Source organism: Passer montanus, unplaced genomic scaffold (genome assembly GCF_014805655.1).
Source record: "Passer montanus isolate IOZ18808 unplaced genomic scaffold, ASM1480565v1 scaffold36, whole genome shotgun sequence".
NCBI lineage: Eukaryota > Metazoa > Chordata > Aves > Passeriformes > Passeridae > Passer > Passer montanus.
This window is the reverse complement of record NW_024368374.1, coordinates 3707492-3725871: the sequence shown is the minus strand read 5'-3', so window position 1 is coordinate 3725871 and position 18380 is coordinate 3707492. Positions and strand designations below refer to the sequence as shown.

The 18380-nt window shown below is 41.2% G+C and overlaps 1 protein-coding gene across 5 annotated transcripts in view; it reads left to right on the top strand.

Moving 5' to 3' along the window:
• OLFM4 (olfactomedin 4) overlaps positions 1 to 16118 on the top strand; it is a 47399-nt gene extending 31281 nt beyond the window's left edge. For all 5 annotated transcript variants that reach the window (XM_039716703.1, XM_039716700.1, XM_039716702.1 and 2 more), the window contains 3 exons: positions 5079 to 5291; positions 6191 to 6344; positions 13960 to 16118. In XM_039716703.1, the coding sequence (XP_039572637.1) occupies positions 5079 to 5291; positions 6191 to 6344; positions 13960 to 14753 (1161 nt within the window). In that variant the 3' untranslated portion in view covers positions 14754 to 16118. The remainder of the gene's footprint in view (positions 1 to 5078; positions 5292 to 6190; positions 6345 to 13959) is intronic.
• The last annotated feature ends 2262 nt before the right edge of the window (positions 16119 to 18380 follow it).

Genomic DNA, 18380 nt, shown 5'->3' with positions numbered 1-18380 from the left:
ACCCACAACAACAGGCGTAGGATTTGGTGGTAAGATCTTTCAGTTCAAATAGTTTGTTTTGAAAGAGCTGGAGCTAACAGTGAAACACATTCAGCTGTCAGCAGGCATATGAAGGACAAACTGACTTAAGTCCTGCTGCCTCCAAGCTCATGAGTTACCTGGACGCCTGGAGTGTGGAAGTGCAGCTCAGGGTTAATGAGCCACAAAAACCCCTGAGATTTCAGGCCCCCATACTGTTCTGACTGTGGTCAGTGCCAGCATTTGAAAGTGGCTGTAGTGGGACAGGATGAGGGGCACGATTCCTAGCCAAATATTGGCATGATTCTTCGAGGCAGTTGTGTACTATCTTTCGCAGTCTCTTGTGCTGGTGTAACCTATCTCTTACTGGTATTTTACTCAGAATGGTGCAGGTTCCCTTTAGGCTAGTGCTGGGCAGATATGGGGAGCATCTCAAGTGCTGCTTGACCTCTCTGTGTGGACAACCTCAGATCTCTCATGAATTCAGACACCTTGCTCATATAAAAACACAGGTTACTTCTATAGATACCTAAAATTAGGTGTCCAGATTTGTACCTGAAACTCCCCTCTAAATTCAGGGCAAGCTGAGTCCCCACCCTAGACTTTAGTGTCTAGGTTGCCAGCTGGTGTCAGCTGCTGTGACTGTTGTCACCCTTCTGTGCCCAGCAGTGTACCACAGTGTAGACACTGACCTCGACTTGCAATTCTCGCTGCAGACAGTGAAAATTCCTGACTTAGGCTTCACTGAATTTGATCCTGTTGAGACCAATCAGCCAAGCAGTGTTACAATGCATCTAGTTGAAGTGTGACATATACTTTGGTGTGATATGGGCAAAGAGACACTTTAGGTCAGAAATTGAAATGAACAGATTTAATTTTGATGTAAATTGATGTGTGTGAGATTTCTCAGTTATAATGTTTGTTTTGTTTTTTTTAGAAAGAGTTTTTGAGCTTTACCTTATTGATATCTGAACTTAAGTATTCCGAGATCCTGCAATGCATAAATCTTCATGCTCAAAAATTCTTTACCCTTCAAACTGTAGAAAAAATTCTTCTTATATAGTCCTGTATCTTAAGTCAGTCATGATATAATACTTGTAGAGACCAGGAAGTAATGAAATGGAGGAAACCCACGCTTTCAGTATTGATCATTATTAGAAATGATCCTGAGCAAATTCATATGGAATTGCATTCAGACATAACCTAGTCTCACCACAGAAGTGGGACTTTCTACTGCATGCTTCCTTTTTTGGCTCTGAGAATCCATGCTTTTGTTGCTCTTCTAAAACGCCCTCTGAAGCTCATGGGAACTTTTCCTAGATTGGAGCTGCAGGATTGGACCCTCTTAAGGATGCTTTCCATGTGCTAAAAGTCCCAGATAAACAACCTGATTGAATCATTAACCTTTTCCCTGATTGTTGGCTAATTCAAAAAGCAAGGGGGTCCTTTTATAGAATCAGCAGGCAAGGAAGCTTGCAGATAAAGAGATGCTCTCATGTGCCAAGTGAGTACAAACCGTAGGCTGAAAATACCAGACTAATTTTTCCTCTGTCACATCAACCTTTGCCAGCATAATTATGATTACAGAAGAAAATTAACCTTTTAAACTGCAGTGGGAATTGGCTGTTCCTCTCAATAGGATGGAGGAGAGGAAAATTCTGTAACAAGGGTGGATCAGCACATGACCACAAGGAGAGAAAGTGCCTCAGAACATGGCTCGTGATGGCCACAACATTCTCACTTAACAGAAACAGGAGCAAAAAAAACCCCTGCTTTTCAAAAGAGGTTAACCTGCAATGGAATTCTTCTCAGAAGGCAGACTGCCAGTTTGCTCCTTATGAATCTGTAGAGGTCAAGTCTGCTCAAAGCCACTGTCCTGGGCTGAGTGATTTAAAAAAGTTGCTGGGTTTGTAATTTATTTCTTATCTTCCCTCATTCCTCCCACGTTTTTTGTTTTACATTTTCATATTGCACCTTTGTTCCCTCTTCGGTACTCTCCAAATGTGTGCTGGAGAAATGTCTGCTTGCATGCTGCAAAACCTGTTTTGATAAATACCAGTTGCAGGTAAATGACACACTAAATGAGCATTGCAGATTTTTCCTGCCCTTTTCATTAAATGAAGGTGACAATGCTTGGAATGAGGAAAAATTGAAATTGAGAATTTTCCCCCTTATATATGCCTCATATGGTTCCATTTTCTTCCCATAAAGGGCTAATCCAGGCCCTATGCACTCATCATACCCTACTTTAGGCTTTTATGACAAATGCATCAGCAATCAGTACTAGTTATTGATCTGTATCCCTAAAAATAGGATATGCACAGAATTTCTGTGCCAGCTTGTCAAGAGACTACAGGCAGTCTTGAGCAGGTAGATGCAGTAGAAGAGCAAGGATTACAAGCTGCTTAAATCTATCTGCCAATCAACAGAGCAATATCGTGTTCTTTTTTTTAACTGGTGTTTCTAACCCACAGAAGCTCCTAAACCAGATCTGAGCAGGCGGGAATCTCCTCACAGAGCATTGCAGTGTTTAACATATGTGCTGGATTTATCTGCAAAAGCAGTATAGACCTGGTAGTGCAGCACTGCTGAGAAAATTTTATTTGTCCTGTAATTCGCCAGGGGAGCTATTAGCTTAAGCTCTCTGCGATGCTGGTGTGGCTGTGCAGAGCACTGCAGAGTGATGGTGCTAGTTCAGGCTCAGCTATACTCTGCTGGATGGCGTTGATGTGTCCTTAAATGACCTAGGTGGTTGACTGAGTGAAAATCCTCTAATATGGGAGGAGAACTTCAGGTCTGCATTCTGCAGTCAGGGCTGAAATTACTATGTATGCCATGTTCCAGCCCTCAGCATTTTGTCCAGGCTCTGAAAATCCTGGAGAAAACTTCAAATTCACAAGTGAGTAGCCATCACTAATTCCAGCAGCCTGTTTATTCCAATGGTTTGTAGATTTAGTCTATATTGTGTTATTGTTACCAGTATTACTGTGAGAAAGTTCTTTAATTATTTCCAGTATCATGGTGAGAAAGGTCATTAATACCTAGAGAGATTTCCAGCTAACTCTGTGATAGTCATAGCTTCACCCAGCAGTGCAATTTTGCTCTAAAATGGACTTGCTTCATAATTCACAGGCTGTAATAATCTTACTTTTTTGTTGTTGCTGAACAAACTCTAGACACACATCTAGTTTAAACACTCACCTTTGAATAATTTTTCCAAATTATTTTTACAGGTTGTCTTTCAACACCAAACTAATTTTGGCGATCATTGAAAGTGTGAGGTCCAAGTACTGCTGACTTTTCCAAAAGGATTGGCTCTTCTTGCTATTCCCTACCGGATGATAGTGGCAGCTATGGCAAAGGATGCCAGCTATCACTGTTGCTAGCCAGTAACAAGGAACTAGGTCTAGGTCTTTCAGGCTGTTATTTTTTGATTCTTAATTGTGTAACTTGAATTATATAACTTTTGATTCTTAATTCAATGAATTGAAGTTATCCTGGCTTGATCTGGGACATCTAGAGCATCCAGTGCTGTGAGCCACGGTGCTTCTGCTACAGCTTGTGGAAACTTGACAGTTTTGAGCAGCTTGAAGCCTGGCTGCACACATTTAGAACAGAAGATCTGTTTCAAACTCAGATTTAAATACATGGAACTGAGCATCCTGGTTTTGATGTATACTATGTATGTCCATGCAGGCTTTTGTAGTGGCTTAAGATTTATAGGGTAGTTGTGCCATTATTGATAATTATACTTCTGAACAGAGGATCTACTCTTATACTTCTCCTTAATCCACATCACTATATAACTTATTGATTTCCATGCTATGAGCTTCCATACCTCCTCTTTGGTACCCAAGGGATTCAATCAAGATTGAAAGGAATTTGATAAATGTGGGGTTTTTTCTGGGTCCCTGTCTCAAGGGCTGCTGCCAGAGCAGAAAAAGCAGGGAGTCTGTGATCTTCACACCACAGCAGGATTTCAGACAATGGGAAAAAAGTATTGACTTTTTTAAATGTTAAGATAATGCAGGAATGCTTGAGAAGATGTAGGCTAAGTATTTCAGCTGAAAAAATAATAGTAATGGAAATTACAGTGCTGCAGATAAAGGCACAAATGCCATCTGAGGGTGTACATATGAAGTTACTGGTGCAACAAGCTATTTCATTTATTCCTACTTATCTTTTGTGATATAATGATATATGAAACATATGGGAAATTATGTGCCTTTACCAAAGCGTTAAATTTCAAGGAACTAACATTTCTAAGGGAAGTCCCAAATCCATATAATATTCTTAACATTCTGCTTCACAATGCTTGTGCTGTGACCTTTATCTCAGCAGATATATGTGTGAAAATATATTTATCTGGACAACTATTTAATGCTTCAAAGACTGAAAAGGCTGCTATATAAATTACTCCAGCTAACGCCTGCCATATATTTAACACTTTCATTTAAACCAGATTTGATTTTTAACACAGTGTTTAAATGTTTCCTCCCTGCCCAAAGACAAGCATCAAATCAGTTCTGCCAATGCTTGGCACAATTCAAATGTACACAGGGTAAAGTCCTATTTGGATTCAGAGTTAATAGGAAATGAAGTTGAAAAACTTGGGGATCCTTTATTGCATTTTGCTGCCTTCTCTGGTTGCTTTTGAGAGATAATACACTGCAGATTTCTTAATAAAATTTTCACCAATGTAAGTTCTTGGCATACTGAGGATAAAATTAGCTCACAGAGACAATATTGGCAATGAACTAAAAAAATGGAAGACTGAGTAAAATTCTGCCTTCAATTATCCCCAGGCATTTCTGAGGGGATTTTTTAAAACTGCCAACAATAAATGAGGGTTAAATTTTATATTTTTTAATGGATGTGATGAGAATTACATTTATGCAGTTTATCTGAAGAACATATATGGCAAGTATGTGGAAGATATGCATACTCAGAAATAAATATATTTTATATATGTGTCTCGGAAATGCTATAAGGATGTTGGACAGCCTTGTCTTATTTGCTAACCTGGACTTGAATATGTATCTCTTCTTTCTTTCTTTCAGGTTAGGGAGTACTCAAAAAGAATTGAACTATATCAGCAGCAAATCCTCAATCTAACCATCAGAGTGCATCAAGTGGAGACGGGCAGTGTATCTTACACGGAACTGGACTTCCAGTTACTGAAAGTGGAAATCAGTGACCTAGAAAGACTGGTCACTCAGCTGAAACCCAGCCTTGTTGGAAGCAATGCCATCGTTGAGCAAATATATTTGGAGGTATTGCCAAGGTCTTAATTAGCCACAGAGGGTTCAAGTACACAGATAGTCCATTCTCTCTTTAGTGTTTAGGTTGAGGAAATGCAGTCTATCTCTACTGCAGCTAGTGGAATTATTTTAGCATTTAATCAGCATAAATTAAAAGGAAGCTTGACCTTAAATGTATTAGCATCTTATTCCTTGATTTAGAGCACAGAAAAGTAAAGAAATCCCAAAGCAAATGGAGTCCACTCTGGTTTGCCCAAATATCTGCCTGAAAGTTAAAATTTTGCATAGCGTTAAATACACATTCTGATTGAATTATTATAATAAATATTAATTTACAGACCCCCATGCTTGAAAGCCTCTGTGCTTTAATTTAGATAATTAAAAAATTAGCTGCTGGTTGCTAAGGCAGTGGCTCAATCAATAAGAAATCAAGAAGTGGGAAGGACTATCACCTTCCTAGCAGACTATAAATCACATTTTCAAAATTGTAGTTAATCACTCACCTAGAGAGAATAATTACTTAAGATGGAAAGTGAAATCTCATTTGCTCCATTGTCCTCTATATCATCAAGCAGGTGATTAAAAAAAAACTATCTTTGCAAATAAAATTTGCAGATACTTTTGTAAGGCTGGAAAAAGTACTTTTTATGTTCAACAGCTACTTGCCTAAGACTCGCTGGATAGTTTTACACTATAAGTGAAATAACACAATTTTTGCATACTGTTACACAACGTAGTCTTAAAGCATATCCTTGTGGTTATGTACTCTGCTGGAAATGTCAAGCTGAGGCTTTGAGGATAAGGCTTATTTCTTAGAACCTTTTTCTGTAGCATCTTCTTTGGGCAGTCCTGCCTGCAAATATCTGTAAAATAACGTTGGCATTAAATTTGCTGTCTTTTTTCCCCTCTAGATCACCAATCTGACTATACTGGTAAATGAACTAGAGTCACTGGACAAAAACAATGTCCTGGAAATTCGTCGACAAATTACATCTCTGCAGAATCGGTTGAAAGAATGTGAACAGAACGCAACCAAAACTACACCACCCCCTTATTTCCCACCAGGTAAGTATTTCTGTTGTGTAACACATAAGAAATAATACAATACATGGTTAGATCTGTAAATGCAGAGACTTCCCTTTGTTAATATTACATACAATTGTAATGATACTCCTTAGCTCTTGAAAAATTGAGCTGACAGCTCCTAATGTTTCATCAATGGTACAAAAGGGAAATGAAGGCAGGAATCAATTTCTTACAAACACCATAGCTGTTTTCAGCTAGAAGTTGCAGTCTTCCTCTTACCTATAGTTTGAAAAGTAAATCTCTATCCCTCTTCTTTTTCTTTTTTTTTTTTTCCCAGAACAATTACCTGTGGGAAACTATGTCTTTTTACTAACTAGATTTGATTTTTAGTAGTTCCTGTGAAAGTGACCTGTGTTCATGGCCATATTGCTCCAATATTGCTTGGAAAATGTATGGGCAACTGTTGATGTAGTAAAGCTGTAGATTTGTAAGCTTCAGAGAGGAGCTTTGCATGAAGATTACTTTTGCTTGACAATCAAAATATGCTTGTAAAACAGGTGATCAAGGGACCTGGGGAAAAATTCTGGTCTCTGGAAGATAAGGAGAAGCAGTATTACTGATTTCAATGGAACTAAGATTTTATAGTTTTTCTTAACTGGGAAAGGTTATGTTCTGGGGCCTGGATCAATGGCTCTCAGAGTGCAGTTCATACAATGGTGTTGAGTTACAGGGTGTGTGATAATTAGTTTATAACTGAAAGAACTTTTGTTTGGACATTGTGTTCAGTTAGAAAAATCACATTGTGAGTGAATCACAGTCTGAGAGATTTTGAGTCAGATATGATGTACTGGAGCGAAGCATTTAGGAAACACTAGATTGGATATGCCAGGTCAAGAATCCCAGTTGCTAGCAGACAGCAGGATTTCTAAAACCATGTTGGTCCCCCGAGTGTTTTATACGCAGGGGCTTTCTTTAGCCAGAGTATTGTAAGAGCAAAGTGCTGTGTTGTGTACAATACCCAAGGGGAAGATTCTTGCATTTTCCTATAAGCTGGTTAACAATCAACTAGAGGAGCTCATAGTAAAGGAGGAGTTGTGTCCTGCTTTCAAGGGGCACAAATTTGCACCTACCAGCATTTAGTTCTCATCACCTTGAGGTCAGCTAATTCAAACATCTCATTTGAATGGTGAGAGGCAGAAATACAAGCTCCCCTAAGGGTGAGCAATCCCTCTTTAGGGCTTCATGGCAATGCAAGCAGTTGCTGTGTTTCTCTGACAGAATGCATGAGTAACACCTTGTCTGGGAATCAGACAGGAGAGAAATCTGAAACAAAAACCAGTAAAAAAAATCTCAAGGCCTTTCTCTGCTCCTCAAGGAAGGGCTTGAAATATTTCAATGAAAAAAACTGCACAATGTTTTAGAAGTACTTGAAGGGCATCTCACTGATTTATTGAGGGTGATGGTGTGTGGAAAGAAACAATCTCGTTCTCTTCAAGCCTACAGCAAGCTTTTGTTTTGGTGAGAAAGTACTGAGCTCCAGAACAAGAATACTGTGTCCTTCCATGAGTGATTGAGGAGAGGGTTGCTTTTATCACCTGGGTGGTTGGCGTGTCTGTGGGACGTAGCAGCTTTCACTGTGTAGGAAAGGGGAAACTGCTTGGAGTGCAGCTCCATGCAGGGATAGGCAAGTCATGGTCTAGAGCAGGATGGTGGTGGTAAATGGAACTGCATGGAATTGTGACTGTAACAGACTTATTCAGCATTGTTTCTCAGGGCATGATAGGGAGAAGGATAGGCTTTATCTGGTCCCAAAATGATACTGTTTCAGCATTGCCTTATTCCTGACTGGTCAGACAGCTCAGGCACCTTTGCATAAGGCAACACTGCATTGTAGCAGAAAAGAATGAAGGAGGTAAAAACCCTACTTGGTATAACAACTTCCAGAGAGCTACCAGCACTGACACTAGCTGAGGACAACCTTTGGTGTTGTCTGAGTTTTTCTGTCCAGAGGTAGGAACCTGGGAGGTGTTGGAGGATGTGTGTGAGTGTATTAGCACATGGCCACCTTTAAGGGTGAGTGTGGTCTCTGAGGATGGCTGAAAGGACTGGAAGAGAAACTGTTGTATGTTGGCAAGTCCTCTTCATATTAGGAGATGCTAGCTCTACAGAATAACCCAGGTGTTGTGTAGGCTCAGATCCCTACTAATCCACACAGGACTAGCATATTGTGACTTTGTTGCTCCCCATGAGTCACACAATCATCTGTGCAGAGGACTTTGTAGAGCAACTACGTGTCCTGCAGACTGTATCTGAAAACACTTAAAAGCAGTAAGATATTTTTTTCTTAGGAAGATGGAGTAAGGATGTGAAAAAGCTGCATCTCTTAGCTGGTAATTTTGGAGGTGCTGCATGGACTCTCACAGCTAAGCCTCTGGAGCTTTCTAGCACCCATTTGTGTATATGAATACAATTTCAGTATGTTTTCTCTGCAAACTTGAATGTCTTGAATTCCTGCCAAACCTCTTGGCCTTGCCCCGATTTTAGTTCATATTATATTTATAATGTTTGTATTAAACTGACTCTTTGTCCTGTTTTCAGATTGCTTTTTCTTTCCCCCTTCATCCTCTCTCCTGCATATTTTGGGTAGGCAGCATGAACTAGAGAGAGCTTGGCTAATCCCCAAGCTGTCTAAGATCATGAGTCTAAATGCAAGTTTAATTAAAGCTTCTTGCTTCACACTGCTGTAGTATGCAGCCCCTCTGACTCTGTCCCCTAAGGCTTTTGCTACTGTATTTCTTCAAGTGAGCAGGCCTGTTCTCAAATAATATAGCAGAAAGAAATCACTGGTTTCCATTTGCCTTACCCTGACTGAAGAGGTGTGTGTCTGATATATAGGTAGTCATCCCCATCGTTGTCACTGGTTTTTATATCTGGCATCTGGTTCATGGCATCTCTTGCCTCACCACTCCAGTGGGAATAAATATTTATCCATTAGTTTTCCTTTGGGCTGATCTTATGTGGCTGCATTGGGTAGGTACAGACAGAAAAGACCCCAGGATGGTATTTTGAGGACTCTGCAGCAGATGCTGTGTTGAACCTCACTGAAATTATGTGAGAGAGGAAGCGGGGAGAAGTGAGTCAGGTGAAATTCAAAGGCAAAGTGGAAAGAAAGGAAAAAAAAGAGCAGCATTGGTGTTTTGTTTTTTTCCTGGATATTATATACTCAGAAATTAAGTATTTAAAGCTACTGGTGGGTAGGTCTCAGCAGGAGGAATACCTGGAGTAGCCTAATGCTGAAACTCACGCAATGCTATTGGAGTCTTACAGTGATTTCACTCTTAACTTATGTCTTACCTCCTATGGACCTAAGCCTTCTGTGTTTTTTTTTAATATTTGGGGTGGTGTTTTGGACTGAATGCATCCATAAACAAAGAGAAATAGGTCTAGAGGCACCTGAAAAGGACTGGCCTCCCCAGAAATTCCTGAACTGCCCCTGGAGACACATGCATTTATTCACTGGCATTGGAGGGAGCTGATGCCCTTCCTCCACCCCATCCTGTGTTAGATATTGTACACACATGTCTTCTTTTACAGAGCTGCAAGCCTGTGTCTGTCCCTCATGATACTGGTGGAAGACTGGAGTGTCTTAGTGGATCTTCTTGTGTCAGTGAGACAGTAGGAGCCTGGATAAGCCTTTCCTTTAGAGCTCAGTCTTTGGTATCTCAAGCCGTAGTAAGGCTGGGGAACAGCTCCCACATCTGGATGCAGTGGCTGATCTGATGGGAGGTGAAGGTGCATATCTGGTGCTTGGGAGCTTGTGTGAGAAGGTAGCCACAGCTTGCTTCTGGTGTCTGTGTCCCTCATGGGAGTTCCTTCCAAGGTGGGTCCCACCTTGTTCTGTGACCTTTGGCTGCATAGGCCAAGGGTGGTCCCTTCTCTTCTGCAAGCAGATGCAGGTGCCTGGTGGGAAGGGGCTGCTGGAATATTTTCTTGTATTGTTGGAATAAGAAGCTGATGTTCTCTGCCAGTGCTTCAGAATGAAGTGGGTAAAGCGAGACCCAGCAGCATGTGCCTCATGCTCAGTTCTGCAGCCTGTTAGCCAAGCAAGTCAGGCTCCCTTCAGTCCTGACAACTCAGTGTCAGCTCCTTTTCTGATGAATCAGAAGGGTTTATGTATAATTGAGCTGAGATACTGGTTCTTTATGTGGGGACAAGTATGTGTGTACATACCTGTGCTAGTCCTTCCCTTCTCCATTTGCTACATAAGCACGAGACAAAGGAAGGCAGAAACACCAGGACGTCATTTATCTGTGGGCCAAAACAATGGAGAGAGGAGTTAAAAACTTGGAAGTTTGAATAATGCATATGGATTTATTTCAAGTACCTTCTAATATTTACAAAATTACATGACACTTTGTTTCCTTTGTGCATTTTTTTCCCACAAGATCTAGACAGGGAGGCAAGTTTAGATTAAATAAACAACAATGAATTCTTCTGAACCTGTGTGAAAGACAGATCACCCCCGACCACCACAGAGGATTTTTGTAAAAAAAATTAATAATTATGGGAGAATTTTCAAGGAAATAAAAATCAAGCACATACTCTATAGAAACCTCAGACAATTTTTGATGTCATTAAAACGGAACACACTTCTAACTTTATTTTAATAATTCATTGTTTCATAAATAAAAACCAAACAAGTGTTCAGTAGAGAGATCTCTTTAAGGGAAGAAATAATAATTTATTATTTCTTTTGTAAAAAAAGCTCTCTGCTGAACACACGTTTGTTTTTTATTTATGAAACAATGTATAAATTATTAAAATAAATCTGGAATTGTGTTCTGCTTAATGACATGAAAAATTATTTGAGGTCGCATGTAGATGAGCTTAGCAGTACTTTACTACCTGCAAGCTTTGGTGCTACATTTTTTTAAACAAATGAAGAGTTTTAGAGCATTTAATAACCATTTAATTCTGAGATAAGTTTATTGTGATTTAAGCACAGTAATATATTCAATATGTCACCAGCTTTAAAGAAGTCCTCGTGGCAGAGGTAACAATACATATTAGAGATATGAGAAAAAAACAGTTCAAATTGATTTATGAAGTTGGCAGGCTGCAAGCCATTTTGCACTGGCTGCCTTAGCTTTCTTCCTTTGCATAAGCTGAGGTGTAAGCACCTCCAAATGCTGGTAGCTGTGCCAAGTGCTGAGGCCATGTCACTAGACATGCTACGTGCCATTTCCAGAGACCCAGCCTGGCCAGCCATACAGCAGTGCCTGCCTGGTGCGCTATATTTGGAAATGAGGTTTCTGCTCCAGGGCCTCATCCTTTGTAAAGCACTTAAGTGCATGCTTAAATGCTCATCTGCTCCGAGCCAGGAATGCTGATTCGAATGGATTCTTGGTGGTACGAAGGAAAGCAGCATCCAACCAGAGCTAGTGCCATGTTTCAGCTGCAAGAAACCCAGGACACAAAAGTGTCTGGGGAAGGAGGTGGGAGTGTTTACAATTTGTGTCACCTTCTCTGCCATCAGATGGAGACTCAGTGATGAAGAGATACTCCCATGGGTAATACTGGCCCCAAGGAAGTTGACAACAAGGAAGTGACCTTGGGACATAGGGATTTATCTCATTATAGTGATTTATACTTAATATAAAACTGCTCCCCACCTCACAGATGTTGAGAGAAGGCTGCAGATGAATCACATGTCCCTCAGGTCAGAGTCACTAGCATAAGACAGTACAAAACTGTGAGGAGTGAAGGTGTTATGCAGCAGAAGCAGAGAAATAGTACATTTTGAGAAAGGGGGAGACACACAGATCTTCGTTGTCCAAACCAACTTTACACATTGGCACAAGTGTCAGTGCTTGCGCACTACTAACGTTCAGGACACAGGTTTTCTTAGTCCCACAGGTAGAGCACCTTTCTCCTAGGTAAAGCAGATCAGCAAAAACATTTCTCTGCTTTTGTAACTGTGTATTTTTTTCACCAATTATGTTGTTTCCCAGTATTTTTCCAAGGAGAATACTTCAGAGTGGTCTGCCTCTAATTTTCCTTATTTCTGTGAGATAGAGTGCAAAGCCTTTGAGAACAAAATGTCTCCTAGACTTTTTCTGTCTGTGGTTTCAGGAATTTCCATAAGTATTGTCTGGCCATGCTTAGGGATGGTCAGCTTTGAGGGCAAAAGAAAAAATCTTTCTCTGTTATTCCTCTTTCTTCTTTGTGCTAAGACAGAGGTTATTTATATGCCAGACATCCCTTCATGTGACTGAGCTTATGAGCCATTCTTGTCATAGAAGCTGCAAGAAATTGTTACATGGTTCCCACTCAAAATATTAAAACCTCAAAAGTTAGTCTTGACTTGCATCAGTACCATAGCTGTCAGAGCACAGAGTTCCTGTTTTGATGGAGGTTATTATTAACACCAGAATTTCTGGCCATTAATTTATTCACTAACTTATATGTGAGACTTAGGTCTAATCATATTATACTCCACCTTTAATAAGGAAGGCTATCTAGTGGCTTCAACACCCCATTGAGCTGGGAAACATTGGAGTACCGGTCGACTTGTGAGCTGGTACCAGCCACTCTGTCTCCATTACCTCAGGTGAAGATAACCTTACAGAGAAAAATCTGGGACACTTTTTGTGGCAGTAATACAAAAACTAATGTGAACACTTGGAAAAGTGCATGCTGGTTTTTGCCAGTGGCAGCTTCACATTCATGAGAAGCCCAGGGACATTTCTGAGTGGAGTTATTTTCCTACCAGTGACTTACAATATTGAGAATTTATCAGGAAACAGGAATGTCGCTAATTCAGCATGAGCAAAAAGGAAACTGTTTCTTGCATTTAAATTATTTTTTCCATGATGCTGAAAATGGTTTTGCAGTTGATATATGTAAACTAGAGCTGTTTTGGTTCAGCTTGAAGTCATATTTTCTTTAGAGTCGCCCCACATGAAAAGTCAGAGTAATATCAGTGTACATTTCCTGGGCTGTGGTTGTTACTGTCTGCAGATTTCTTTGAGGGCCTGAGGTGGAAGGCACCATGTGGCTGTGACACACAGTTGTAAAGCTGTGATTCTGACAGCAGAATGCTAATCTGAAATGTGACTCTGGAATTACTGCTGCTTCTGCTCCTTTCTTCCCCTTCACAGTGAAATACACAGAAATCAGATGCTCCTCATTCTTTTTTCCCCCCCAACTCCCATGCTTTCAGTTCCACTGAGGTAGAAAATAACCTAAAATGCTTCTGAAATTGTATTTTCCAAGGGATTTCCTAATACATCAGGCTGGCCTGCCTCAAATGGGTAGAAACAGAAATCTGTTCCTTGTATGGAGCAGCACAGCAAGCACTTACTTTCTGTGAATTAATCCCCCACCTCCCCTTTAAAATAAGTATAATAATATGTACTCTATATTTTTTTCCGAGTTTTTGAATCAACTTGGAACACTGGGTGCCATCCAGTTGCTGACCTTGGCCCAAAATGAGCCTTTTTACACACAAAGCTGTGCATTTATGTGTGTGCTTGGTCATAAAGCTGTTCCCTTCTAAGCACAGTCTAGAGGCTACAGTCTGCAAAACCTGTCCCCTAGTAATGACATTTGGAAAACCTGTTTGTTTTGGTTTTTTTTTTCTCTTTACTTACAGGTACCTGCGTTCACCATGGACCAATGAATGTTAGCCAGCCTTATGTTGCCAAGCTGAATTGGAGAGGATTTTCCTACAAATATGGTTCCTGGGGTAGAGATTATGATCCCTCTAACCCAGAGAAGGAAGTCTATTGGGTTGCACCTTTGAACACTGATGGGAGATACTTAGAATACTTCAGAATTTATAATTCCTTTGATGATTTGCTGCTGTTTAAATACTCGTATGAAAGGAGAATAACATATGGGGAAGGAAGTGGTGCTGCCCTTTATAAGAATTACTTGTACTATCATCGTTATGGTTCGAGATACATGGTGAAACATGATATAAAAACAAACACGGAGGTTTTGAGGAAGGAGCTTCCAGGTGCTGCTATTGGTAACCGCTTCTCTTATGCAGGCGTAGCATGGCAGGACATAGATTTTGCTGTGGATGAAAGTGGGTTATGGGTAATATATTCAACTGAAAATAACGTGGGCAACATTGTGATTAGCAAGCTCAATGAGACCACACTTGATGTGCTAAATACTTGGCAGACGAGGCAGTACAAGCCATCTGTTTCCAATGCTTTCATGTTATGTGGTGTTCTTTATGCCACAAGGCCGTTGAACACTAAGAAAGAGGAGATCTTCTACATGTATGACACAAGTACTGGCCAAGAAAATAGAGTTAGTATCATCATGGATAAAAAGTTAGATACAATCCAGAGCATTGATTATAGCCCCACAGATCAGAAACTGTATGTTTACAGTGATGGTTACCTCGTAAGATACGATGTGACTTTTCAGGCTTAGTACCTCAGGGACATATGCATATGACAAAACTGGCAGTAGCCAATATGAAAGATCCAATAGACCTTTAGACAATGCTACTGCCACTTCAGAGTTCATCTGATCTGATGACCTCTATGTGGGGGTGTCATACAGGTACTTATACTCTTTAAAGGGATTGCCCACTCTGACCACTAATATTGCTGGCAGCAGTTGGCATTATGTTTTTTTCTAGGGTTTTCCTTGGTGTTTATTGGTGCTCGGTGCTTTGCAATTGTCCTTTTTCTGGGGGGTAGATGCAGTACTTTTTGGTTGCAGAAATAGCTGGGCACAGACTATCTGGTGACCGAGTAGCTAATTACCCACTGATTTGCATTTGTCAGAGTAACACAAGCAAGGCACTCAGAAACAGAATGAATTTCCACTGATCTTCATCAGAGTGAAATGAGGCCTCAGAGGAATTAATTCAAGGATTAAAATAGATTAAGAAGTAGACTTGGTCAGAAGACAGCAATCCATTTGTTAGTTGGAAGCAGTGGTTTCTGGCTCAAGAGCTCAGGAAGGAGGGCAAAAATGCACTTGGCTGTATGAGGGCTACCACAGGAAGGGAAGGCATTGTGGAAGGGATAGGGCTTACTGCCCTTGATAGCAGTGATGTAGTGGGACAGTGGTCCTGGCCCCCACCTATAGCTGCCTCCAAGCAGTTCAACATTTTCCCAAGCTGCCACACTACCAGGCTGCCTTATTTGCGTGCTTGTGGAGGCAAAACTGGCAAGTATGGTTTTCATCAATGTTCCCTTCTGTCCCACTCTGCTTTCCTTATTTATTCTGTGTGTCTAAACCCAGCCCTACGAATGGTGTTACTATACTCTAGCTATATACTCCATTTTCCAGCCAGTGCAGTGCAAAGAACACAGTTTTCCTTTTCTTTATGTTCTCCTAAGTTTATGCAAATCCTCCCATTGACTTTATTGGCCACGAGTGACTCTCAGTGTATATAATGCATTGCCATAGAATAACAGACGTGTTATTTGATGTGCCTCTTTCCAACATTTTTGCCATTCTGTAATTGGATTCCTGAGACCCTCGTTAATCTAGGCTCCTATTTGTTCCTTGGGTAATTCTCTTTTACAGCAAGGTAAGAGGTCTTGTGGAAAACGTGAGTCTGGTCAAACTAGTTGAATATATGATACAGTTTTCATTTTTTTTAATGGTTATTGTGTGATAGCTTCTGAACATGTGTATTGTAACAATGTCTTATTTTCACATCAGAAAGCAAGATAAAACAATGAAATTCAGAGCTCTGAAACGACAAAGAAAGCAGTTCATGTGGTTAATTTTCTTCTGTTACATATGCAACCGTGTCTGTGTCCTCTGATAATCAAAACCAAAAACATGTATGCAAATGATTGCTTTCATTTTAATAAAAAACTGTTTCAAAGAATCTCAGCTGTTCTATAGAGCTATTTAAAGCTGTTCACAACAAACAGGTAACTTCTGGGATGCAATGGGAACCCTGGGCAACAAATATTTGAAACAGGATCACTTTACTCACTTGGGCTCTGTGTGCTTAAGTAGGAGCAATGAAAGGTGTGAATCTGTATGTCAACAAGTATGGAACAGGAGCTTTATTTCCCTGCATGGAAATATGTTAGCTGGTTAGGGCAACACTTCTTCACCAAGCTGAGATGTTACTCAAGATATTGGAGGCAGATGAACTGATAACATGTTTTGAATCCAGGTGCTGCCACTTGTCAGGTATCAGCATCTGTTTCTTGGAAACCTGTGAAATGAATTTGAAAGCCATGGAGGCGTTGGTGCAGTAATCAGATCAGGCAGTACAGGCAGGGCTGCTGTGTGAATAATCTGCAACAGACAGATTGGTGTTTCAGACCAAATAAGGATTTGGCTGAGAAAGGAAGAAATTACTGCAAAAAAAAATTGTTCCCCTCTTCATCTGTGTGTGTGTCAAGGAAGGTGAATAGCTCTCCACTTACTATCAAGAAATGTCATCAGCATGGGCCTTGAGGCTCCTCTGCTCACCACCTTTTAGGGAGGGAGCTGATGCTAGCATATAAGTAATAGATTCTACTGAATTGCTTGTGGTTCTCAAGACCTTCCTTCAATGTCTTTAATGTTTCAATGGCTTTCAGCTTTAGGTATTAGGAAGAAATTTTTTATGTGAGAGTGGGGAAATGCTGGAACAGGTTGCCCAGAGAGGCTGTGGATGCCCCATCCCTGGAAGTGTTCAAAGCCAGGTTGTATGGGGCAAGTGGAAGGTGTCCTTTTCCCATGGCAGAGGGGTTGGAACTAGAAGATCTTTAAGGTCTCTTCCAACAAAACCATTCTATGATTCTTTCATTCTGTAATTCCTGGGGACAGCTTTGTCCCCTTTGGAAACCACATTTGGCCTGGATTGGAGGTTTCCATGGTGATCTGGAGGTGGGGATGCTCTGGCTGCCCACCATGTTCAATTGCAGTGTGGCCCAGACCCTGTGTGGCTTGGCAGCAGGCTCCAACTGTGACCACTGAGGGGGAAGATCGTGACAGCAGCCATCTCTTTGTGATGCCATTTAACATCACTGCAGAGTAGATAAAGCTGACGGGGCTGACAAAGACAACTGGGCTGACTCTTGGTAGTTCAGTACCAGAAGGAAAGCAGAAAGATCTCTGCACTTTCAAAACTTCAAAATATCTTGTGTAGAGGGGCTGGGTTGGGATGTTTTGGTGCTGGCAAGGCTGAGCTTGTCCTTGATTTTTGTCCTGTGCTAATATTTCACAGGTGGCAGGTGCCAGGGTGCAGTGGGGACTCCCTATGGATCTGTCAGGGCAGGCCAGGCAGCCAGGGACCCTCCCACTGCCCCTGCCAGGATCAGAGCATCTAGAGGACACCAGGGCAGCCCCAGGCACTGGGCACCCTCTGGGGACTGGGCAGGACAGGGCTGCGGGGAGCTGGATGTGGCATCACTGGGGGGAACCACAGTGACAGTGAGTGGGCATGGAGGGAAGTGAGGTACATAAGTGCCCATAGGGCACTTGGCAGTGCTTCTGTTAATAAGAGGCTTTGCGGAGTTGCAAAAAGGTCACTGTCTTTTTAAAAGCAGAAAAAATAAAAGCACACAATGACTTTATTTCAGCTCTTAGCCTATTGACTTGGTATTTCCCTGTGGAGGTTTTGGGGTCTATAAAAAATATTGAACATAAATAGTTCCTGCCACAGAGGTAGGTGATGAGGACATATGTCTGCATGGTGATGCAGAGAACTGCAGTACAGGGACTTAGAGGCAATTTTGCTGAGGAGTGGTTTTCACTCCACTTATCTCAAGACACCTAAGGTGGGAGACTTGGCTCTGATCCATGCATTGATGGCATGTAGGGAGAGGAGATCTTCTGCAAAGGAGAACTTCAAGTAGTGGGAGTAATACATCTTTTCACTTCTTCTCTTAGACTTGTCCTTTCAAGCCTTGGTTGAAGGTGGTTCAGTAGAGCTGGCAGTTAAAATTAAGGTGTGTTCTTGAGCTGGCCATGGCACACAGCCTTGGGCAAGCCTCCCTCACTGTCCCTGTTGCCCCCTCTCCAGTTGCCAGCTCTGCTTTGCTTGGGGGAGTGTTCCCTCCTTTCCTTCTTCTTTGAATGTGGAGAAGACCTTAC